The sequence below is a fragment of the Phallusia mammillata genome, chromosome 2, assembly GCF_965637545.1.
Source record: "Phallusia mammillata chromosome 2, kaPhaMamm4.hap1.1, whole genome shotgun sequence".
Lineage (NCBI taxonomy): Eukaryota > Metazoa > Chordata > Ascidiacea > Phlebobranchia > Ascidiidae > Phallusia > Phallusia mammillata.
This window is the reverse complement of record NC_137253.1, coordinates 30,318,242-30,342,030: the sequence shown is the minus strand read 5'-3', so window position 1 is coordinate 30,342,030 and position 23,789 is coordinate 30,318,242. Positions and strand designations below refer to the sequence as shown.

At 37.4% G+C, this 23,789-nt stretch overlaps 2 protein-coding genes, 2 long non-coding RNA genes and 1 pseudogene across 4 annotated transcripts; all 5 read left to right on the top strand.

Moving 5' to 3' along the window:
- Positions 1 to 2,456: 2,456 nt before the first annotated feature.
- LOC145215176 (uncharacterized) lies at positions 2,457 to 3,021 on the top strand. Its single transcript, XR_013857225.1, has 3 exons — positions 2,457 to 2,607; positions 2,862 to 2,924; positions 2,985 to 3,021. It is a non-coding gene; the product is annotated as an uncharacterized LOC145215176 (long non-coding RNA).
- Positions 3,022 to 4,412: 1,391 nt separating this feature from the next.
- Positions 4,413 to 5,168, top strand: LOC145212047 (uncharacterized). Its single transcript, XR_013856640.1, has 2 exons — positions 4,413 to 4,545; positions 4,925 to 5,168. It is a non-coding gene; the product is annotated as an uncharacterized LOC145212047 (long non-coding RNA).
- Positions 5,169 to 5,610: 442 nt separating this feature from the next.
- Positions 5,611 to 10,031, top strand: LOC145214005 (uncharacterized). Its single transcript, XM_080082429.1, has 8 exons — positions 5,611 to 5,656; positions 5,754 to 5,890; positions 6,505 to 6,657; positions 7,100 to 7,159; positions 7,215 to 7,316; positions 8,136 to 8,297; positions 8,739 to 8,838; positions 9,302 to 10,031. The coding sequence occupies exons 2-8, from the start codon at positions 5,786 to 5,788 to the stop codon at positions 9,475 to 9,477; spliced, it is 858 nt and encodes a 285-aa protein (XP_079938555.1). The 5' UTR covers positions 5,611 to 5,656; positions 5,754 to 5,785; the 3' UTR covers positions 9,478 to 10,031.
- A 1,630-nt stretch (positions 10,032 to 11,661) lies between these two features.
- Positions 11,662 to 13,838, top strand: LOC145213281 (uncharacterized; annotated as a pseudogene).
- A 908-nt stretch (positions 13,839 to 14,746) lies between these two features.
- Positions 14,747 to 18,453, top strand: LOC145214558 (uncharacterized). Its single transcript, XM_080083112.1, has 7 exons — positions 14,747 to 14,874; positions 15,506 to 15,655; positions 16,057 to 16,116; positions 16,178 to 16,279; positions 16,597 to 16,758; positions 17,282 to 17,381; positions 17,944 to 18,453. Exons 1-7 carry the CDS (start codon positions 14,770 to 14,772, stop codon positions 18,108 to 18,110), a joined length of 846 nt encoding a protein of 281 aa, XP_079939238.1. The 5' UTR covers positions 14,747 to 14,769; the 3' UTR covers positions 18,111 to 18,453.
- Positions 18,454 to 23,789: the final 5,336 nt, after the last annotated feature.

Genomic DNA, 23,789 nt, shown 5'->3' with positions numbered 1-23,789 from the left:
GTCTTCAACAATTCGCGATGCTTGAAGTAGACAAACATTTTGTAATTCAACATTTGGTTGAACCAACTAATTTCGTGGACAAATGCAAAACTTACATATTTCCAACTACAAAATATACTTCGCATTTCTTACAATTAAGCCGTTAAATAATATTAACATTTAGCCTAAAGTATAGTATAAAACGCATTTATTTTGCAAATCCAACGTTGTGACAAACTTATTGTCAACAATACTTTACTTCACTAATGTTGACAACATTTTTATCAAAAACGCTTTGAATGAAAAATGATTGAATGAAAAAAGTAAGCTATCTCTAATTTCTGTACTTGTGTAACTAAGCAAACAATATTAGTTTAAGCAGTTTACTGTTGTGTGATAATTACAATACTGCTCTATATTCAAGTGACGTACTTTGTTAATCTCTGCATCACGTGATTGCAATTAAAGCCCATCTACGTCACTTCCCGTACGACATCACCTGTGTAGACCGCAAATTGATTTTGCATGACTCAGTGACAACGTTTGAATCAGTATAGAGTCGAGCCAGTCGTGATTATGAAACATGAACGTGATTGCTGTATAACTCGGCGTTCTAGACTAAGCGCTGCTTCCAGGCATGAAACTATGCCCCCTTATTTTTTACGTTTTTACTGGGTATGCACGATTTTGGGTTTGTAATCGGTCGAACCAGAGTTGTCAGTCGGGCCGCGGGTTCGAGCAATCGGCTTGATTCGAGCCTGACTTTACACTCTGTGTCAGCATTTTTATAAAAATAAATGTAACTGGCTAAGTAGTTGCTGCACCTGACCTATTGTCAAAAACAACGTCTTGTCCAAGACCATGTCTGTTATTGTCCATTGTGTTTGTTGTCGTGGTCTTTCCCGAGGTTTCAATGTATTTCATTTTATACAATGAAACTTTCGGGCGTAAATGGGCTTCTCAAAAACGATTCAGGTCCAGGTCGGGTTTCTTGCTTGTACTTTCGGTTTCGCGCCGGGTTCGGGCTCGAATTTTGGGCCCGTTTACAACTCTGAGTCGAACAGCATCCTTTTTAAGGTTTGTTAACTTTTTTGCATGCAAAGCGTTTGCTTAGACATAATTGAATTGTTGCTTACTGAAAAGTATAACAGCCAAACATGGATGAAATAATGTTCGAGCTAAAGTTTGCCGTATGAAAATTGAAACACCAGTAAATAAACAATTCTGCATTGAGTTAAAGAAATCTTAGAAAACAAGGCAAACTAGCCAAAACAATTTGCTTGCGTATGTTAACTCAAGAAGCATGTCAAATTTGCTTCTATATGTTGCATTGGCCTAGCCAGGTGAATCGTTATTGTGCAGTTATTCGATATTCATGGCTACCCAAGCATATATGACCTCCATTTTTATGTGAAGCAGCCTTGCCAGGGAATTTTTACAGCATCTTAAACGAGCTGAAAACGGCGTTCAACAAATAAAGATCAGACGCTCAGAAAAATATTTTCCAGGTAGAGTCAACATGACGTTAAAGCTGCTGCCGTAAATGTGAATAATGTTAAGCCGTAGAACATTTCTAGATGACGTTATAATAGGTATAGCAAGTCAGGAAATTTATCAAATTGTATTTGGTCCATAGAGTGCTCAAAGTCATAACTAAAATTTAGGTATTTTGCTATGAACTGCCAGATGTAGACTTTGCACAAGAAGTTGAAAAAAATGCAACCACAACCGCAACAAGTACATGGCTCAGCGATTCGTGTGATTAATCCAGGACCCAGTGAAGAACGGTTAAAACGGAACAAGAAGGTCATTAAAACACTTGGGGTAAGAAAAACACCAGTACAAGATTTTGGAATCGATACCATTTTTCTTTCTAAGCAATTGCTTCGAAGTTTTAAGCCCAGCTCCTTTGTGGTGCATGACCAGTAAAGGTGCCAAATAGTTTTAGTGAGGCGTGACTTTTTAGTCTGTAACTTCCAACAAACGGAATAAGTGTCATGGCTGTGCTAACCCATACGGTAAACGTGCTGCTGCAAAACAGTGTGAAATGTCTGAAGCCAATTTACACAGGAAGTTTATTTCCAATCAACGTTTTTATAGATATATACATACGATTTATAGTTTTAAAAACTCTAACGAAACCAGGAAGGCCTTTATATATTTAAGTTTTAAGCGACGTTCTGTATTAAAAGTGGCACAATAAATGTTCAACCAACATGTTATTATCAATAGTATTAGCTTGGCTGCTTTGTGACAGTTTTCATGTATTTTTTGAGAAACAAAATGTGAACTATCTTTTACTTAACAGCTGAATCATTTAGGTTATTTCATAGTGTGTTTAAAATTCTACATCTCACAAGATCTTCGATCGTGTTTTCAACAATGTCTTTGTTTCAACGCCCAGAACGAACGACCTTGATCGGTCACGTGACACCTTACGCTTCAATGCACACCTTTGTTTTGTCACAGGTAATCGAGGCGCTCTTGGGGACGATCTGTTGCTTGCTTGGGTTGGCGGTGATCATCAGCATAAACACCGGAGGAGGAGGCTTTTACATAAGCAAAGATTTCGGTTATCAACCTTATTTATACGCGACCACGGGTGAAGGCCTCTGGGGTGGAATTTGGGTCAGTAAAAAATGTTGTGTAAACTGTTAGGTTCTTATCGCTACGATGGGCAGATTTGAGACATTTACATTAGTAAAGCTACAAACTATGCAAAGCTATTCCACTTTTGGTTCCCTTATTCAAGTTTTAAATGAGCATAACCGGTTTTGCTCTATGTTTTGGTGAGTCTAAACACTTGGTCTTTAAACGATACCGATACTAACTAACTTAGTTCCACGAAAATTCACTAATATAAAAATCTGTTTTCCTTGAAGGTTATCATTGCAGGTGCGCTAGGAATAGCTTGCGGAACGAAAAAAATTGTATTGCCATGTTTGGTAAGAAACCGTTATGCTTATATCATAATGGGATTTTTGTGATCATGTAATATTTTGTAGGTCAACTGTCACATGGTATTCTCAATTTTGGGAGTGGGTTTTCTTAACCTGCTCAGCATATTTAGCATTGTCCAAAACATGAGTTTCGCCCAAACCAGAACTGGCTAGCAACGTTGGATCAGTTGAGTTGCAAATTTAGATTGGACTTAAATTAGGTATGTTAGGAATCTGCTCTACCACAATTTGAGAAGCACTGGCTTAATCAAATCATCCGGGAAAATACAAAGAAAAGCTTCCGATTAAATGCCAAAATTTTTGTTATGTGATAAAATGCATTTGTCTGATTAACTTAGTTTGTAACATAAGTAATAGTTAAAACCTTTGAAACTAGATATTGGTGAAATGGTAAGAAAATGGAACCCTTTTCACTGGTAGAGTAATTTAAAGCACAGCCAAGTAGTGCAATATTGGTGCAACGATTATAATATTTTTGTCATTGTCGGTCAGGACCAGCCTATCGCGTATATAGGTATTGTACAGTATTACTTAATTTTAAAGATGGATTGCAGAAATAAGTCTTGGCTCAAACTTTGCTTCTTTATGCAGGATCATATCTACGCTTTTGGTTTCGCTTGTGAGGCTGCTATGGCTGTGTTGGGTTTTATAACACTGGCTCTATGTATAACGAGTGCTTGCTTGTGTTGCTGTGCTTCTCCTGTGGACGTAGGATCTTCAAGTTGCTGCACGTGTTGTCCAGGGTCCTATCAGGTATAGATTTTGTTACTTGCAAGTCGGCGTCTCTAGTCTGACCAGCGTCTAGTCATTTATTTTCTCAAAAGTTTGTTTCTTTAAATAAAAATAAAATAAAAAATTAGCGTGTTTGGGAATTGTGTTTTCAGTAAAATACCCATTGCGATAGAATTCCAGATATTATGCCTGCAATGTACATTATAAACATAGGCAACTTTTTTATTGATCATATCAACCAAGATTGTGACGGTTCAAAAGGTTGTGGTTTTCCATCTGATTTAACTATATCTTGGTGTGTTTATTGTTCTGATAACTGTAAACGAGATTAGAATTCGGTGCGAGGATTTAAATTCGAAATTATAAGACAGCTATTTCTAAGATTCCAAATTAGCAGTAACAGTATAGTGGCCCGCGCAATCATTCGTAAACCCCATGTGGCCCCCTTGGCCAAAAAGGTCGGACAACCCTTACCTAAAGCAAAATCTAACGTTATATTTTTTTTGTGTTTAGATACGTTTTTGCTGCTGCTTTTAACTATGAAAATTGGTACATACCATAAAATCGAAATTTGTATTTGTTTTCCATGCTTATCATGTTTAGTTTTGTTTTTTAAATCGTTACATATCTATATAAACTAGCCTAAAAAGATGGCCATTGTAGACATTCGTTTATCGGTGGCACAGAGCACAAAAAAGAGACCCGATAATCAAATTGGAACAAAAAAGCAATTGACAACTATGAACTACTAAAAAGTGTGCACATTTTTTACAAATTTGCTTTTAGATTCTCGAAGATAATCAGTTGGGTTACGTGATGGCTGGTCAGGAGAATGTCCCTGTTATGCAACCTCACGTGACACAGACTGGTCAGGGTAAGTACCAAAACTTTTTTTCGACACCATGAAACTAGACTTAACCCTGGTTAATGCAGACCCCTTGGGTCAAAAAATTGGATTAGGCGAAGATCCGGATTAAGCAATGTCGATTAGTTGAAGCTTTACCCATTATCAATCATTTGCATGTCAAGATTTTTTCGCAATAGACAAAGATCCGGGTTAACCAAATCACTTGACAGATTTAGAAAAAAAATTAATTTAACTTGCGAAGTTTGCAAACCTAAAATGTTGTTTTCTTTGAGAAAGAGGAATAGTAAATTAAGTTGCTGAAAAATTGTATATCAGAGCTAGTAGTAAGTCAAGCTGGAGTTATTAAAATTCATATAATCTACGTTTTTTTAAACTACCTTACCAGGAATGCAAACTCAACAGCCCTACCAAGTGGTTAACAGACCGCCAGCATACGACCACACAGTGGCGCAACAGAGCACTGCTTATGAAACAAAACGTCAGGACGAATCAGAAGAACCAGAAATGGATCCTTCATATGCAGATGATGTTTGTCTGCTTCAAGACATTTAAGACTTTATAGCATGGATACTGTCAGAGCTAAAAATGACATTTTTGGGAACTAAAACGCAACATTTTAGCCTTTTTATAGATTTGTTTTGACTTTTGTTTGTGACTGTTGGTTAAATCGGAGCCCACTGTACAGAAATTTTTTTTTTTCGTTGTGCATCTAGCAAATAAATTACTAATCTTTGAAATGAGTGTCAAAACTGAATAGGCTTTTTTGCATGGTCAGTAATCAACAGGAAAAGTATTTACATCAACAGTTGTACAACTCCGTACAACTGTAAATTTATTAAAATTATTCACTTTAAATAAAGCTAGAATCTAGCACAAATCGGTGTTGCTTAAGCGTATGCTTAAGTCAACCAAATATAAAATGACGTACTTGTTATGTAACGCAACCTTGCCAGTGAATTTTTACAGCGTCTTAAACGGTCTAAAAACGGTGCTCAACAAATAAAGAACAGACGTTCAGAAAAATATTTTTCAGGTAGATTCAACACGACGTTGAAGCTGTTGCCGTGAATGTGAATAACGTTTAACCGAAGAACACTGCCTTTTAGCAGAGACTATTGTCGGTATAGTTGACTGAGAAATTTAAGAAATTGTATTCGGTCTATAGAGTGGTTGTTGTATTGACTGGAAATTAGATGTTAGTTTTGACCTTCTAGTTTTAGACTTTGTACAATAAAGTGAAAAAAAAATGCAACCACAACTGCAACAAGTACAAGGCTCAGTGATTGTGATTAACCCAGGACCCAGTGAAGAACGGTTGAAAAGAAACAAGAAAGTCATTAAAACACTTGGGGTAAGAAAATAGATACGTCTGTCAAATTGGTGTGTTGAACTTGCATTTTCACTAGCAACGGTACAAGATCATCGAATCAAACCATTTTTATTTCTAAGCAATCGCTTGACCGCTTTAAGTCCAGTTTACGACCAGTTGTGGCGTCAAACAGATTTGGTGAGACGTGACTTTCAGTATGTTACCCTAACAAACTGGAGTATGTTAGCTTATATGGTCAATGTTGCTGGTTGCTACCAGCTGCACTAGTGAGACTTTACAGGTCGAAAATAGTGTGCACTGCCTTCTTGGCCGAAAAAACAGACAAGTCAATGTATAACAGCGACGTTGTCTTATGGCAGCGACGTATTTTCAAGTGGCTCAAAAAATGATAAAGACAACTTACATTCATTGAAAGTGGCATGTTTCAATCAATAATATTATTTTGTAAGGATTGTCACAATATTCATAGATTTTTTGGGGAAAATGTAAGTTCTTATACTTAACGGTTGCATCACCAAAGTCTGTGTTTAAAAATCTACATCTCGCACCTTCTTTGATCGTGCTTCCAACCATGTCATTGTTTCAATTGGTCACGTGATACGTTACGATTCAACGCACACGTGTTTTTGTCACAGGCGATCGAAGCGCTCTTGGGAACGATCTGTTCCTTGCTTGGTTTGGCGGTGATCATCAGTATGGACACAGGTGGAAGTTCTGTCCATTTAAACGAATCCTATAGTTCTAATAAGTACACAACCACTGGTGAAGGTCTCTGGGGCGGAATTTGGGTAAGTAAAAGAGTTTTGGAAAACTGAAAATTCCAGCAGAAACACTTTCCTATGGAAGGAATATTCCGCTGAACAATAGAATGTAAAAGAAAGATTCTTGATACAAATCCGTTGAAAATTTAGACTGATTATTCACAAAAGACAAGCATAAATCGTTTTTTAATCTAAAAAATAGCATTTCTATTTCGCCGTATAAAGACCTAAATTCCATGTTTTATCGCTACCACCGCCAGACACAGATATTGGGACCTTAGATTTCGGACAGTAGGCGTCTGCTGGGCTATTGCTCTCCAATATGTACACAGTTCTTTATCTCAAGTTTGGAAGCATACACCGAGTTCTCAATGTTGGTGAAACACATAATCTACAAACGATACCGATTACTGGGCCACGTCCATAACTATATTGTAGTATTAATGTTGAAATTTGTTGTTTTTTGCAGGTTATTATAGGAGGAGCGCTCGGAATAGCCTGCGAAAAGAAACCTGTAACGCCATGTTTGGTAAAAATCGTTAATCATTATGGCATTTGTTTTGTGATCATTTATGATTTTGTAGGTCAACTGTCACATGGCATTCTCGATTATCGGAGCTGTGGCTTCAGGCAGTATGTTCTCAACATCGGTGCCGTTTGCAATGATATATAGCTTCAACTCTACAGTAAGTACAAGTACAGGTGAATCCGCTTACTTGCATGCTGGTTTACAAAAATATCTGTTTAAACGCATAAGATGGTCAAACTATCATAAAATTTGTTTCAAAATGTTTTTACTGCTGTTGTTTGGTTGTTGTGTTTTTTAGTACAAAGTGTACACAATTGTAGTGTTAAGTAACTAATGAAAAGACATTACTTTCGAGACGGTTTCTTCAAGTTTTTTACATACTACGAAACACAATCGTTTTAATTAAATACCAAAACAGTGATAAACGCGATTGTTCAGTTGCTGACTGGCGAAATGATAAAACTTTAGTCCACTGGTTAAAATGCGAACGATTTTCGAGCATTAAAAGCATCCGTGAATCTCTGATGTTCAAAATCATGTTTCTGATTGATTTTGCTGATTGGTAAAATGCGTTATTAAAACAAACTATCCACATTTAACAACCTTGACATCAGTTTTCAATAACAATCGTCCCATCAATAGACTTTAGTTAAAATTTCAACAAGTTATTGTGGTTTTGTTGTGTCAAATCTTTTTGTTGTTGTATCAAATGTTTTATTGTTTGGTTTTGTTTGTTTGGGTTATATATTTTCGAATGAAAATATTTTTGCAATTAGAGTTATTTTGTATGTTTCTTTGTCGGCCAGCCTCCCTCTTTGTTAAACTCCACTTGATTTTACGTAACAATAACAGTATTCTTTAAGGTCACGTCCTATTGTTACCAAGGCAAAGAGTCCCAGAAAAACTTTTTTTTTAATTACTAACAAGACAATTGGCAAAACAGCTTTTGCTTAAGGTGGTGTTTTTGTGTTTTTAGGATTTTGTGTTCGAAGCTGGTTTCGCTTGTGACGCTGCTATTGCCGTGTTAAGTTTTATAACCTTGGCTCTCTGTATAACGAGCGCCTGCCTGTGTTGCTGTGCTTCTCCTGTGGACGTTGGATCTTCAAGTTGCTGCACGTGCTGTCCAGAATCCTATCAGGTATGGGTCTCTTTACTTGCAAGTCAGCGTCTCTAGGTTGACTCAGCACATTTTGTTATGTGTTGGGTATTTGCGTGTCTCAAATAATATACATTGATGTGTAAACTCTACAAATTGTATTCATACAACTTTTTTATTCATCAATTCAAAGTTTGTTATGATTCAAAAGGATGTGGGTTCCAACCCCGCCTCACACACGTTAAGAAAAACCTAAACATTTATTCTTATGTGTTTAAATACGCGTTTAAAATTGTTACAGATCAGTAAATTCTATATAAAATGTAACCATAGTAGACATTTATATGCCCAAAAGTCACAAAAAGACAGATGATCAACCTGGAACAAAGAGCAATTGACAGTTATAAACTATCAAAAAGGCGTGCACGTTTTGCTTTCAAAAAACAAATCTATTTCAAAAACGCTAAATATATTGGTTTTCAGATTCTCGAAGATAACAAATTGGGGTTCGTGATGTCTAGTCAGGAGAATTTCCTTGTTATGCAACCCTACGTGACACAGACTCAGCGTCAAGTTGGCCTGGGTAAGTACCAACACTATTTTTTGCGCTTCTGGAACTGCAGTAGAACTCGGTTAATCCGGACACGTTTGGCCGCTCAAAAATTGAAATAGGCGAAGATTCGGATTCACTGATGTCGATTAGTTCAAGACCACATTACATTTCATTTGTACCTCGAGTTTTGTCGTTAACCGAATCCGGTTTAACCGATGTTTACTGTACTTTGCATGAATCACAGTTTAAGGGGTGTGATTGGTTTCATACAGAGGTATCCTCTTTCTTGTTGATTGTCAATTGGCAGATTTCCAAATTTGATTAACTTGCGAAGTTTGAAAACCTAAAATGTTTGTTTGCTTAAGAAGGAGTTTGTGAAAATTGTACACCAGGGCTAGCAGTGAGTGAAGCTGGGGTGATTAAAATAGTTGTTAAATGCAATCCACATTATAGTGACAAAGTCACATAATCATTTTTCAAACAACCTTACCAGGATTGCCAACTCAACAGCCCTACCAAGTGGTTAACAGACCACCAGCATACGACCACACATTGGTACAACAGAGCACTGCTTATGAAACAAAACGTCAGGATGAATCAGAAGAAACAGAAATGGATCCTTCATATGCCGATGATGTTGGCTGCTTCAAGACATTTAAGAACTTATAGCATGGATATTGTCAGAACTGTAAATAACATTTTGGGAATTAAAAGGCAACATTTTAGCCTTTTACAGATTTTTAACAATCGTCCGACGAGTTATGTGCAGTAGACGGTAATAAACTGTAAATTTGTAAAAAACAAACAAAACAAACAGATTCAGATCAGGTTTTGGGCTTGTACTTTCTGGTTTGATCCAATTTTTATAACTCTCTGGGCTTAAAAATGATATAAGCGGATGGTTTGGAAGGGTTAATAACTTAACACTTCTGTTTGGAGGTGGTCACTTTAAATTTCACCTCAAATGATTGATGTACGAAAAATTGTGAAGAAATTACCATCAGACAAAGTGTCGCGCACATTAAATGAAAAAAAATTAACAAAACTGTTTTGGTTTAACCCGAAAGCGGGTAGTTAGAGGGGAGTACCCTACTGTGAAACGGAATAAGTTTGGGTCAAGTATCTCACAATACCTGATGCTTGATGTAGACAAACAGTTTGTAATGCAACATTTGGTTCAACCAAGTAATTGTGTGAACGAAACGAAAAAAACATTTTCAGCAAAAAAAGTTTGCTTCGCTTCCCTTATTGCTATTGTATGTTGCGGTGAAGAATTAAACCATTGAATAATTATACGTAGTAAGTGTAAGGGAATGTGATGGGTTTTTGTTAATGATTTGCTAAATTGAACAGGCACCAAGTTCAGAGCTCCTGTGATCTATGCACAGGTGTCTGGTACTTCGGTTCGTTTGTTTATAACTTCAGAAGGAAAAGCCCGACAAACAAGAGCTGAAATGAACCAGGGCGGTTTTTTATATACCCCGGATAAAAGCGTTAAAATGCACACATGTGCTCTTGCAAATGGCTCTTGAGCAAATCCTGCACAAAGCAGCGCCTAATCACAGCACAGGACAAAGCACTCATCTAAAGCACGTAAACACCAGGTCATGAAGTCGTATTTACATCCTAATTAACTTGGACAGGAAGTTTTACAAAGTTCCAACATGAATTTGCAGTCAGGTTACATCAAACCGTTGGACTATTCGACTTCCTTGCAAATTTTGAGCTAGCCAGTCAAAACGAGCTAATTTCGTAAATAATTATTGTAGAATTAGCATCAGTTAATTTCGCTACATTACCATTAATGGAAGCATCAAACGCAATTATCTGACATATCAACTTTTTGACAAATGTATTGTAATCAGTACTTACTTAATTAATGATGCCACAGTTGTAGACGTTGCGATAATAATTTGTGCAAATTTTTGCTCGTCTAAATTACAAAGTGACATCGTTTTATTGTTCAATGAAAAACTCCCTATAAGCAGGGTTGCCATACCATCCTTATTTCTAAGATTTGTCCATATTTTGAAGGGCTATGTCTTAGAAAAGTTTATTGTCCTTATTTCTAAGAAATGTCCTTATTTTTGAATGTAGTTCTTACTTGTCTTATTTTCAACAATTACTATATTTAAATTCCTGCTACAAGTAGAAGTGAACCTAGACCCGGCATGTTGTGAGATGCACTTAGTATTTTCTACGAACAACCAGTTGCTGGAACATATTGTTTCTTCTCAAAATATTGCAAATATTATGTCATGGCTCGTATCAATGCAAAGATATGTTCAAAAACGTTTGTTTCATTTCGCATAAAAATTTAATATTTCGGTTGTCCTTATTTTTGGTCGATGGCAACACTGCCTATAAGTAAGCTATGTTTAAGTTCCGTATGTGTGTAACTAAGCAAGTCAAATAGAATTAGTTAAGGCAATTTACCGTTGTGTGATAATTACAATATTGTTCTAAATCCAAGTGACGTATTTTGTTAACATCTGCATCACGTGACTACAGTTAAAGCATATCTACGTCACTTCCCGTACGACATCACCTGTGTAGAACTTAAAAAGATTTTGTATAACTTAAGGTTTGAATTAGTATGAGTCGAGTCAGTCGTAATTATGAAGCATAAAGTGATTTGGGCGCTAATTATTTAAGCAAACTAGACTAGGCGATGCTTTAGGCATGAAACTATACCCCTTACATTGAATTGTTTACGTTTTTACTCGGTATGCACTATATGGCATTTGAGCAAAGGTGGAAAAATATTTGCAACAAAAGAAAAAATGGCATAGTAGGTAGTGATTTCGCTTGGTAAGCATATGGAAGCAGAATGTTTCACCAAGTAACGTAAAAATGGTCATGTTGAAAAAAATAAAACAGCCACATCAGATTCATGAACTTCTTGTAAGAAGGTTAAACCACGTAAACACGATTAGGAAAGTAATAGCTTGATGTCAAGTATTACTGTTACGTTTTTACTTTGTCACCTATTTATGACGTCATAACATATTTCTATGTCTTGTTTGCTGTAACGAATTGTCGAGGGGACGTGGCCCCACGCGGCTGAAAAGCCCGCAGTTGGAGTTGGTGTTGAGCGGTGGTTGTGTCGCGACTGTATATCTGCGCTGCTTGCCTTTTTATCGTTTTACTCTTTTAATATTTTAATACAAGTTGATTTGGGTACTGACAGCCCGTTATTGCAGCAGAACCGAAAAAAAGCGTAACAGAAAATTTGGCGAGCACGCCAGGACTGCTGTTGTCAGAAGAATCAATCTTGTTTTACAACCTCCAAAATTTGAGGCAGGAAGCGATGTTCGATCATTTATCAATAACTTTGAATCTTTTTGTGAAAGCGTTGAAGCAAATGAAGCTGCTAAACGACGTGCATTTTTGTTGGCACTACCATCTGCTCTCAGGTTTGACATTCTAGAAACTGAAAATGAAAACTTGTATGGTGTGGCTTATAAGCAGCTAAAGAAACGAGCCACTGCCGTTGCCGCATGCAATTATACGAAGATTAGGGCAAGGCTATAAGGCTGGCAAGACGCACTCAAACAGTGGATGAAACCAACAGAGACTTCGTGTCGGCTCTTGTGGCGCTTGGAAACCAAGCATTTCCAGAAGACAACAAACTAAGGAATGCAATGCTGTACACTTCCTTGCTTACCGGCCTTAGGGACAAACGCCTCGCAGATACTTTACAGCGCGAAAATTGCTCGAAGGAAGAACCAAGCTTCAGAGAAGCGTCGCGTCGAATAATCAACGCGGACGATTTTATTGTGATAACGCGGGACTTCGATGTTGCCCTGCTGAAACCTGAAGTTGACCCAGTCACCGATCAGTTAAAACGCTTGACTGAGTAAATCAAACAACTGCGATTTGAAATAAACGATCTGCGCAATAAGAGCAAGAGATTTTCCTCTCGTAGGTGCTATAATTGTAATGGCGAGGGACATTTTCCGAGAAATTGCAGCCAAAGAAGACCACGTATACAGGATTGGAACTTGCAAAGAAGTGCCCAACAAACGACACCGTTCCCTTATCACTGTCAGGAGCCCGAGGTAAAGCGTCAAGATACACTAACGCATAGGATTAACAGCAACGAGAGAGAGGAGTGCATACTAGGCATGGATTTTCTACAGAACCAAAATTGTGTGGTAAACTACAAGTTGATGACGCTGTCCGGAAATGAACCAATTGTTATTCGACCAAAAAACGAAGTGTCAGTTCCGTGCCCGCTACACTCTGACGTTACGCTTTTCGAATCAACGCAAGTGATCGAGAAGAGCATGGAAGCGTGTTTTGACGATATTGTAGCAGCCGAGTATGTGACAGACACAAGAGTTGAAAACAAACCGTGTTTGGGAAATAATGAACACCAAAAGCGGCTTAGCGAACTTTGGGTTCCCCAGAAGGCATTGCAGAAGCAAGAAAGAGACGCACTCGAACAAGTAATTGAAAAAGGTACAGCACAGCAGTCGACTCCTATTTTACAACACCCTGGGCGTTACAGGGCACGGCAGACCTATAAAGAACGACCAAGTCGTCAGACACGACAGCTACGATTTTACCCAGCCCCCGATTAGATACGCAGCCAAAAAAAAATGATTCGGGTATTGATTTGAGCGCCATACATGTGTGCTGCTATACTTGACACATGCGATGCTCAATGTTTTGTTGTGTGTTATTACGTAGTATTAGCGGGAACATTGTATTTTCACTTGTTCTGTCCAATCTTATATTTGTTACAGATTACATTCTGATGTGTTTCCAATAATATGTTTCACTTTACATTGTCACCTTAGTTAAGTCACTTCCTTTATGTCACCTAACATTTAAAGTTCGAAAAAAGTTGTTTTGTTTTGTGGCACATTTGTTTTGTTTCCCTCACGGTTGTTTTGTTTCAATTCGTTATCTAATATGAAATTAGTACATATTGTTTCTTGTTTATTGCCTTACACTCTTTCTTTGTTTGTTTACTATGCACTTAAGTTGCTTTCACTATTTTTCACTTTATGTCTACGCCTGTATCAAACGTTTTTGTCAGTTCATTTGGACACAAAATTTCTTGTTATCAGTGTCATGGGTTTACCTTCATGCATTATACTGTTTGTTGCTTAGCGTTGTACCAGGGGGCACAGCAACATGTAGCGGGGGAAGTGTGTTACGTTTTTATTTTGTCACCTATTTATGACGTCATAACATATTTCTATGTCTTGTTTGCTGTAACGAATTGTCGAGGGGACGTGGCCCCACGCGGCTGAGAGACCCGCAGTTGGAGTTGGAGTTGGAGTTGGTGTTGAGCAGTGGTTGTGTCGCGACTGTATATCTGCGCTGCTTGCCTTTTTATCGTTTTACTCTTTTAATATTTTAATACAAGTTGATTTGGGTACTGACAGCCCGTTATTGCAGCAGAACCGAAAAAAAGGCGTAACATTACTTCTTCTAATAAACGATTTGAATAAAAGTAACAGACAAAATTCCTTGAACACACTAATCACATGTGCCGAAATAATTTACTTGCAAGCATTTAGCCAAGAAGCATTTTAAATTCACTACGATGCTTTACATTAGCCCATCAAGGTAATTCGATATTATGCAGTTATATTCATTATTCATGGCTAACCAAGCATAAACGGTTTCCATTTTTATGTCAGACAACCTTGCCAGGGAATTTTTACAGCGTCTTGAACGAGCTGAAAACGGCGCTCAACAAATAAAGATCAGACGCTCAGAAAAATATTTAACAGGTGGAGTCAACATGACGTTAATGCTGTTACCATAAATGAGAATAGCCTTTGCCCGAAGTAGACTGCTTGTTAGTCGAGTCTACGGTAGGTTTAGTTGGAAGAGAAATTTTCGAAATTGAATTTGGTCCATAGAGAGGTCGTTGAACTAACTAGAAATTAGTTGTTATTTGTGAATTTCAAGTTGTAAACTTTGTGTAAAAAACTGAAAAAAATGCAACCACAACTGCAACAAGTACGAGGCTCAATGATTGTGATTAACCCAGGGCCCAGTGAAGAACGCCTGAAACGAAACAAGAATGTCATCAAAACACTTGGGGTAAGTGTGTTCAACTTTTGTTTTCACTAGCAACAGCACAAGGTAATGGATATGATACCATTTTTAATTCTAATCCATTGTTTGACCGTACTAGGCCCAGTGCCTCTGTGCTACATAACCAGTTGTGGCGTCAACCAGAATTGGTGAGGCGTGACTTTTTAGTCTGTAACTCCCACAAACTGGAGTATGTTAGCTCATACGGTTAATGTTGCTACCTACTGCACTAATGAGACCTTACAGGTCGAAAACTGAGTGCAATGTCGAAAGCCAATTTACACTTGAAGTTTATTTTTACGAATGTAGGGACAAGTCAATGCATAATAGAGACGTCTAACATTAAAAAGTGGTTTGAAAATGTTAATTTATTAAAAGTGGTATGTTTTATTCAATAATATATTTTGGTAGCTTTCTCACTATATTCATAGATTTGTAAGTAAAAAATTGTAAGTTATCCACTACTTAACAGTTACACCACCCAAGTTGTTTCATAATGTGTTTACAATTCTACCACAGACAACATTCTTTGATCGTGTTTTTAACCATGTCTCAGTTTCAACGCCCAGCACCACCGACGTATTGATCGGTCACGTGATACTTTATGCTTCAACGCACGCGCTTGCTTTTGTCACAGATGATCCAGGCGCTTTTCGGGGCGATCTGTTTCTTGCTTGGGCTGGCGGTGATCATCAGCTTAAACACTGGAGGAGGTTCAGTCCCTTTACACGAATATACTTCTTATAAGTTCACAACCTCAGGTGAAGGGCTCTGGGGTGGAATTTGGGTAAGTGAAAGAGTTTTGTGTAAACTGAAAATTCCAGCAGAAACACTTTCTTATGTAAGGTCTAAATTCAATTGAATATTTGGATGGTTTAATAACAAAAAACAGGTGCAAAGCATAACTAAGTTTTTTGAATGGAACAAGGATATTTGTTTCGCTGCATAAAGATTTAAATTCCAGGTTTTATCGCTACCACGGCCTAACACAATCGGACTTTTAGATATCGGAGAGTACAGCCTCTGCAAAGCTATTGCTCTTCAATATCTGCTTAGTTCTTTATCTCAAGTTTGGAAGCATACAACGAGTTCTAAGTGTTGATGAAACACATAATCTACAAACGATACCGATTGCTGGGCCACGTCCATAACTACACTGTAGTATTAATGTTGAAATTTTTTTTGCAGGTTATTATAGGAGGAGCGCTCGGAATAGCCTGCGGAAAGAAACCTGTTACGTCATGTTTGGTAAAAAACGTTATATCCCCTTTATATGGCATCAATTTTGTGATCACATATGATTTTGTAGGTCAACTGCCACATGGCATTCTCGATTATCGGAGCTGTGGCTTCAGGCGGTATGTTATCAACGTCGGTGTCGTTTGCAATGATATATTACTTCAGCTTTATAGTAAGTACAAGTACAGAAGAATCCGCCTACTTGCATGCTGGTTTACTACAAAATCTGTTTAAATGCATAGGGATTGTCAAACCGTCATAAAATTTGTTCAAAAAAATCGTTCGCTTAATCGCGTAATCCGGGTATTGCTTTCATTCCTCTTGGTTTAACGTAACAATATTTTACAGTATTATTTAAGGTTCTTTAAGGTCACGTCCAATTGCCACCATAGTAAAGAGTCACAGAAAAGCTTTTACAAAAAAATCCCATAACTAACGAGACAAATGGCGAAATAGTTTTTGCTTAGGGTGGTGTTTTTGTGTTTTCAGAATCATGTCTACGCTTTCGGTTTCGCTTGTGACGCTGCTATTGCCCTGTTAAGTTTTATAACCCTGGCTCTATGTATAACGAGTGCTTGCTTGTGTTGCTGTGCTTCTCCTGTAGACGTTGGATCTTCAAGTTGCTGCACGTGTTGTCCAGGGTCCTATCAGGTATAGATTTCGTTACTTGCAAACATGGGCATCGTCACTTATGCAAGAGGGGGCAGTCCCCCCTGGAATTATATAAGACCCCGAAATTACAATCTTTTTACGAAAACTGTGATGACTGAAAAACGCAAATGCTCTAAGAAGAGAAGTTGATATAGTCAAAGCAAATGTCCGAACAATCGACTACGACCTCTGTCGTTTTTATGCTTTTTAAACTGACAATGGTTCCCAGTTGCGTGGCTGTTGGGGGATTTGTCATCGTTGACGCAAATCTACTGCATAAATTTTATTTCATGTGCACATAATTACTTGATATAGTAGTCTATCCCTGCAAGTGAGTATTTCAAAGTTTGACCACCTCTGGAAGAACTTTTGCGGGCGCCCCTGTTTGCAAGTCACCGTCTCTAGGCCGAATCAGTACAAGAAATCCATGTAGACATTTATTTAACGGTAGCATATAGCATAAAAGTCAAAAAACGAGACCTGATAATCAAAAAAATCCATTTCAAAAAACATTTTCTTTTAGACTCTTGAAGGAAACCAATCGGGTTACGTGATGACTAGTCAGGGAAATGTCCCTGTTATGCAACCCTACGTGACACAGACTCAACGTTATGTTGGCCAGGGTAAGTACTACCACTATTTTTTGCGACATTTGGACCTGCAGTAGTTTGAAATACAGAGACCTCGTTTGGACCATTTTTATTTCGGAGCAGGCAAAGATACGGTTTATCCCAAGTGGATTAGTTAAAGCCTTACCGTATTTCAAATCATTTGTACGTCAAATTGTGTCCAAATTAGGCAAAGATCCGGGTCAACCGGTTCTACCGAGGTTACCTATACTTCGTAAAAGTCACCGCTTATTAGTTTTATAAGAGGTTTTTCTCTTTCTTCTTGATTGCTGATTGACAGGTTTGAAACAAAATTTCCCATCCAAGTTTGTTTAACACACAGTACGTCAGGCCTATTAAAATGGTTTTAACCTATAATTTTACTTATCCCTCAAGTACGGCTAATTATTTCTTTGAGCAAGAAGGAATAGTCTGTCAAGTCTGTAAGTTTCCATGTAAAAGTTGCATAATATAGGTTTTGCATTAAGTCAAGTTGGAGTTATTAAAATAGATGTCAAATGGAATGTACATTATGGTGACAATTCAAATAACCTACATTTTTTAATAACCTTACCAGGAATGCAAACTCAACAGCCTTACCAAGTGGTTAACAGACCGCCAGCATACGACCACACAGTGGTGCAACAGAGCACTGCTTATGAAACAAAACGTCAGGACGAATCAGAAGAAACAGAAATGGATCCTTCATATGCAGATGATGTTTGTCTACTTCAAGACATTTAAGACTTTATAGCATGGGTTTTGACACAACTGTAAATATGAAGCGTTTTTTTTTTTTAATTAAAAAACAACGTTTAAGCTTTTGTGAAAAAACAGCAACGAAAGTCGGTTAACATTATTTGTTGAAAGTTAACTTTTTTACAAAACCACACATTTGTTTTGTAGCTCCATTTTGTTAGATGTGTATTTTGTGTCCTATTTGTTTGGGAACGTTGGTTAAAGCGGTTTTAAATGACATAAAATGACGTCCATTGTTATGTGACGCAGCCTGGCCAGGGAATTTTTACAGTGTCTTAAACGATCTAAAAACGGCGCTCAACAAATAAAGAACAGACGTTCAACAAAACATTGTCCAGGTAGAGTCAACACGACGTTAAAGCTGTTACCATAAATGTGAATAGCCTTTACCCGTAGTACACTGCTTGTTAGTCGAGTCTAAGGTACGTTAAGTTGATCTAGAAATTTATGAAATTGTATTTGGTCCATATGGTGGTCGTTGTATTACCTGGAAATTAGATATTAGTTTTGAACTTCTAGTTTTAAACTTTGTGTAAAAAAGTGAAAAAATGCAACCACAACTGCAACAAGCACAAGGCTCAGTGATTCGTGTGTTTAACCCAGCACCCAATGAAGAGCGATTAAAACGAAACAAGAATGTCATCAAAACACTTGGGGTAAGAAATCTGATTAGTCTGACAAACTGGTGTGTAAAACTTTCATTTTCACTAGCAACGGCACAAGATAATGGATATGATACCATTTTTAGGTCTCAGCAATTGCTTGGTGCTTTAAACCCAGTTCATGACCAGATGTGATGTCAAACAGATTTGGTGAGGCGTGACTTTTTAGTCTGTTACTCCAACAAACTGGAGTATTTTAGCTCATACAGTCAATGTTGCTAGTTACTACCAGATGCACTAGTGAGACCTTACAGGTCGAAAACGGTGTGCAATGCCGAAAGCCAATTTATACTGGAAGTTTATTTTCGTTCAACGTTTTTATGAATGTTGGGACACGATATATGGTTTTAAATCTTAGATGAAAAACAGACAAGTCAATGTATAATAGCGACGTAATACACTGAAAGTGGTTTTAAAATATTAAGTGGTATGTTTTGTTCAATAATATATTTTGGTAGCTTTGTCACTATATCCATAGATTCTTTGTGAAAAAATTTGTAAGTTATCTACTACTTAACAGTTACACTACCAAAGTTGTTTTAATTCTACCTGAAACAACCTTCTTTAATTGCTTTTCCAACCATGTCTCTGTTTCAATGCCGAGAACCAACGACGAATTGATTGGATTGGTCACGTGACACTTTATGCTTCAACGCACACGCTTGTTTTGTCACAGATGACAGAGGCGCTTTTCGGGACGATCTGTTCCTTGCTTGGGTTGGCGGTGATCATCAGCATAAACACTGGAGTAGGTGGCAAACCCACAAGCGGGGATTGGCCCTATGATTCTTATAGATACCCAACCTGGGGTGAAGGCCTCTGGGGTGGAATTTGGGTAAGTGAAAGTGTTTTGTGTAAACCATCAAACCACTTTCCTGTGTGAGGAATCACCCGCAGACGATATAATGTAAAAAACGATTCTTGATTCAAATCATTTAAAAATTTAGACTGTTTAATAACAAAAACAGGTACAAATCATGCATCATTTTTTAAATTTCACCGAAATATTTGTTTCGCGGTATAAAGACCAAAAAGTCAGGTTATATTGCTACCACGGTCAGACACAGACATTGGGGCCTTTAGATTTAGGAGAGTAGTGCCATTGCAAATCTAATGCACTTCAATAACTGTTTAGTTCTTCATCTCCAATTTGGAAGCGTAAAACTTGTCTTGAGTGAAACCTAAACGCATGATCTACAAAGGATACCATTACTGGGCAACGTTCATATCTATATTGCAGTATTAATGTTGTTATTTTTACAGGTTATTATAGGAGGAGTGCTCGGGACACATTGCGGGAAAAAATCTGTAACGCCATGTCTGGTAAAAAAACCGTTATATGTCCTTTATATTGCATTTTTTTGTGATCGTTTATGATTTTGTAGGTCAACTGTCACATGGCATTCTCGATTATCGGAGCTGTGGCATCAGGCAGTATGTTATCAACGTCAGTGTCGTTTGCCATGATATATTACTTCAGCTTTATGGTAAGTACAAGTACAGAAGAATCCGCCTACTTGCATGCTGGTTTACTACGAAATCTGTTTAAATGCATAGGGATTAGGGTTCGTTCGCTTAATCGCGTAATCAGGTTATATGCATAAAAATGGCTAATTGCTCATGCGATAAACCAGATTCGCCTGTATTGTTTTAAATTAACGTATCTTTTTCAGAAGAAGACACATTTTACTGCTCTTGTTTGTTTGTTTACCAGCTAAAACGTGCCGTAAGAAATGAAAAAAAGTAGACCTATTTTAAAACATTTGACGCAATTGATCCAAGGGTTATATATATTTCCTAATGAAAATATGTAACTCCTGAAAGTAAGCCATAATTGTATCTAAAATTGTGAAACAGTAAAATCCTTCTTGTTGATCAATTTGAAGCACAGTCAAAGATGTGCACTGTATATTGCCGCAATAAGAGTAATTTTGTATTTCGCTTTGTCGGTCAGGATAAACTTCCCATTTTGTTAAATTCCTCTTGATTTAACGTAACAATATTGTACAGAATTCTTTAAGGTCACATCTAATTATTATCATAACAATGAGTCCCAGAAAAGCTTGTCCTAGGAAAGAGAAAAATTCCTATAACCAGCAAGACAAATATCGAAATGGCTTTTAGGGTGGTGTTTTTGTGTTTTCAGGATTATGTGTACACTTTCGGTTTTGCTTGTGAGGCTGCTATTGCCGTGTTAAGTTTTATAACCCTGGCTTTCTGCATAACGAGTGCTTGCTTGTGTTGCTGTGCTTCACCGGTGGATATAGGGTCTTCAAGTTGCTGCATGTGCTGCCCGGGATCCTATCAGGTATGGATTTCGTTACTTGCAAACATGGGCAACGGCACGTAGAGGCAAGATGGGTCACTTACCTATTTATTTAACGGTAGCGTATAGACCTTTATTTAACGATAGCACATAGCATAAAAATAAAAAAAGATACCTGATAATCTAAATTGGACCAAAAAACAATTAACAGCTATAAACAAATCAAAAGGCAGGCTTATTTGTACTTATTAACAAATCCATTTCCGAAACATTTTCTTTTAGATTCTCGAAGAAAACCAATCGGGTTACGTGATGGCTAGTCAGGGGAATGTTCCTGTTATGCAACCCTACGTGGGACAGACTCAACCTCAAATTGGTCAGGGTAAGTACCAACACCCTTTTCGACACCTTGGAACTGCATTCGACCTTGGTTAATGCGGACCCGTTGGGCCGAAAACTTTGTCCGGAATAGGCGAAGATCAGGTTTATCCGATATCAATAAGTTCAATACTAACGTAACATATCATTTGTACCTCAAGTTTTGTCTGGATTAGTCAAAGATTCGGATTAAACGAATCCGGTTTGAACGAGGTTTACTATCTTTTGTAAGAATCGCCGCTTAAGAGGGTTCTCTCTTTCTTCTTTTTTTGCCAATTGACATATTTTAAACAAACATTCACATTAAACTTTAAAGTTTGTTTAAATCACAGTACGCTAAGCGGGGGTTATTTACGTAATTTTTGAATGGAATAAACATTATGGTGACCAAGTCATTTAATCTCACCAGGAGTGCAAACTCAACAGCCCTACCAAGTGGTTAACAGACCGCCAGCGCACGACCACACAGTGGCGCAACAGAGCACTGCTTATGAAACAAAACGTCAGGACGAATCAGAAGAAACAGAAATGGATCCTTCATATGCAGATGATGTTTGTCTGCTTAAAGACATTTAAGAACTTGTAGCATGGATATTGTCAGAACTGTAAATACCAAGCGTTTTTTTAATTAAGAAACAACGTTCAATCTTTTGAATTCCTTGGTAAAACTAAATCAAGGCAAAAGTTCTAATGTGAGAGAATGACACGATAGTTATTGGACACCAGTTCATGCAAGAGAAACAAGATTGTGGGTCAAAACAAATTTGCATTGAAAACAGCTGTAACATAGTCTGCACATGATAAATAGCAATTTCATTTAAATTGTCTCATAACACATAACTTTGTTTCTACCATAAGTCACAAAAGTCGAATAACATTGATTTTTACAAAAACAATTGCCTTCACATTTGTTTTTGTAACTCCATTTTGTTAGTTGTGTATTTTGTGTCCTATTTGTTTGGGAATGTTGGTTAAAGCGGTTTCCAGTGTACAGAATTGTTTTGTTTCGTTTGAGCATGTTGCAAATAAATTACTAATTTTTGAAACAAGTGTCAAAAATAAATTGACTTTATTGCATAGTCAGTAATCAACAACAGTTGTACAACGCTTAACTGATTATTTATTGATTATTCACCTTAAGTAAAGCTAGAAGCTAACTTAGTACAAATCGGTGCTATTTAAGCTTACATATATTTGATGTCTAATGATCTGTTTTAAACATTCTCTACCATTACTACTAAAAATATCATAACACATATTTGTTGGAATATATTGATGGCTTTATGTCACGTTAGTAACATGGAAGCACGTATAATTCGTAATTTATTTTATGTTCTTTTAAAACGTGTATTGTTGACTATTTTTGGGGCCCTTAAAACACGCAACAGAGTTGTAAGTCGGGCTGGGTTCGGGCCGGGTCTGTCCCGGGTTCGGGCTCAGGTTTCTTAAAAAAACTGGCCTCATTTTGGCCTGACTTTACAGTCTGTGTCAGTATTTTTTTTTTTTAATTTAACTTGTTAAGAAGCTATTTGCTGCACCTTACCTAATGTCAAACAGCTCTAAAAAGCAATGTTTAACACCAATTGTCTATTGTGTTTGTTGTCTTTTAGGATTTAATGAATACGCATGTCAATCAAACTTTCGGGCCTAAACGGGCTTCTCAAAAACAGTTTGGACCGGGTTTCGGGCTTGTATTTTCGGGTTCCGGTCGGGTTCGGGCTCCAGTTTCAGGCCCGTTTACAACTCTGACAAGTACCTTGGGCACGCACACGCAAAGCATACCCCAAATGAAGTATTGCATAGGCGAAACTGTCCCTTGCTTGGCATTGAAACCTCAAATTTGAAATATGCTATATGACTCCTCACCGTCGCGGCTTGATTATTTATATCGAGACACTGGTGAAAGTCGATCAAAGGATGTGCGGGCTCGTGACTTCCGGAATGTGTATCTAGGCCGTGCACTGACTAATGGTTTCGTTAATTACTCGATAAGAAACACGAATAAACCATCACGCTATTCTATCAAATGCGTTTTCGCTGTTGACCATGCAGTTCCTGGCTTTATGGTTTATAATGTGAAAGCATATTAATTAAATGAAAACTTTGACGTTTTGTTTCAAACTCTTTTTACCGTTTTTTGCCATATTAAAACTGGACAATAAATCTTTTTTCATCAATACTTTGTACACTAAATCTGCCAGATTTGATACTTATAGTAATTGTTGATTAATACTTTTGTGGAAAGTATTTAAATTAACAAAAAAGATATGTACACAGCATATATGCTGTAGAGAAAACTGAGCAACTGACAAACTCTGTAAGGTCAAGAGGCATACTAATGCCGACAAATTTGCGGTC

Excerpts from the sequence above, each read along its gene's own strand:
- LOC145214005 (XM_080082429.1), top strand. The coding sequence starts at position 5,786 with ATGCAACCACAACTGCAACAAGTACAAGGCTCAGTGATTGTGATTAAC. Across the intron at positions 6,658-7,099 it reads GTCTCTGGGGCGGAATTTGG|GTTATTATAGGAGGAGCGCT; the intron begins GTAAGTAAAAGA and ends TGTTTTTTGCAG. Across the intron at positions 7,317-8,135 it reads TATATAGCTTCAACTCTACA|GATTTTGTGTTCGAAGCTGG; the intron begins GTAAGTACAAGT and ends TTGTGTTTTTAG.
- LOC145214558 (XM_080083112.1), top strand. The coding sequence starts at position 14,770 with ATGCAACCACAACTGCAACAAGTACGAGGCTCAATGATTGTGATTAAC. Across the intron at positions 15,656-16,056 it reads GGCTCTGGGGTGGAATTTGG|GTTATTATAGGAGGAGCGCT; the intron begins GTAAGTGAAAGA and ends TTTTTTTTGCAG. Across the intron at positions 16,759-17,281 it reads GTTGTCCAGGGTCCTATCAG|ACTCTTGAAGGAAACCAATC; the intron begins GTATAGATTTCG and ends ATTTTCTTTTAG.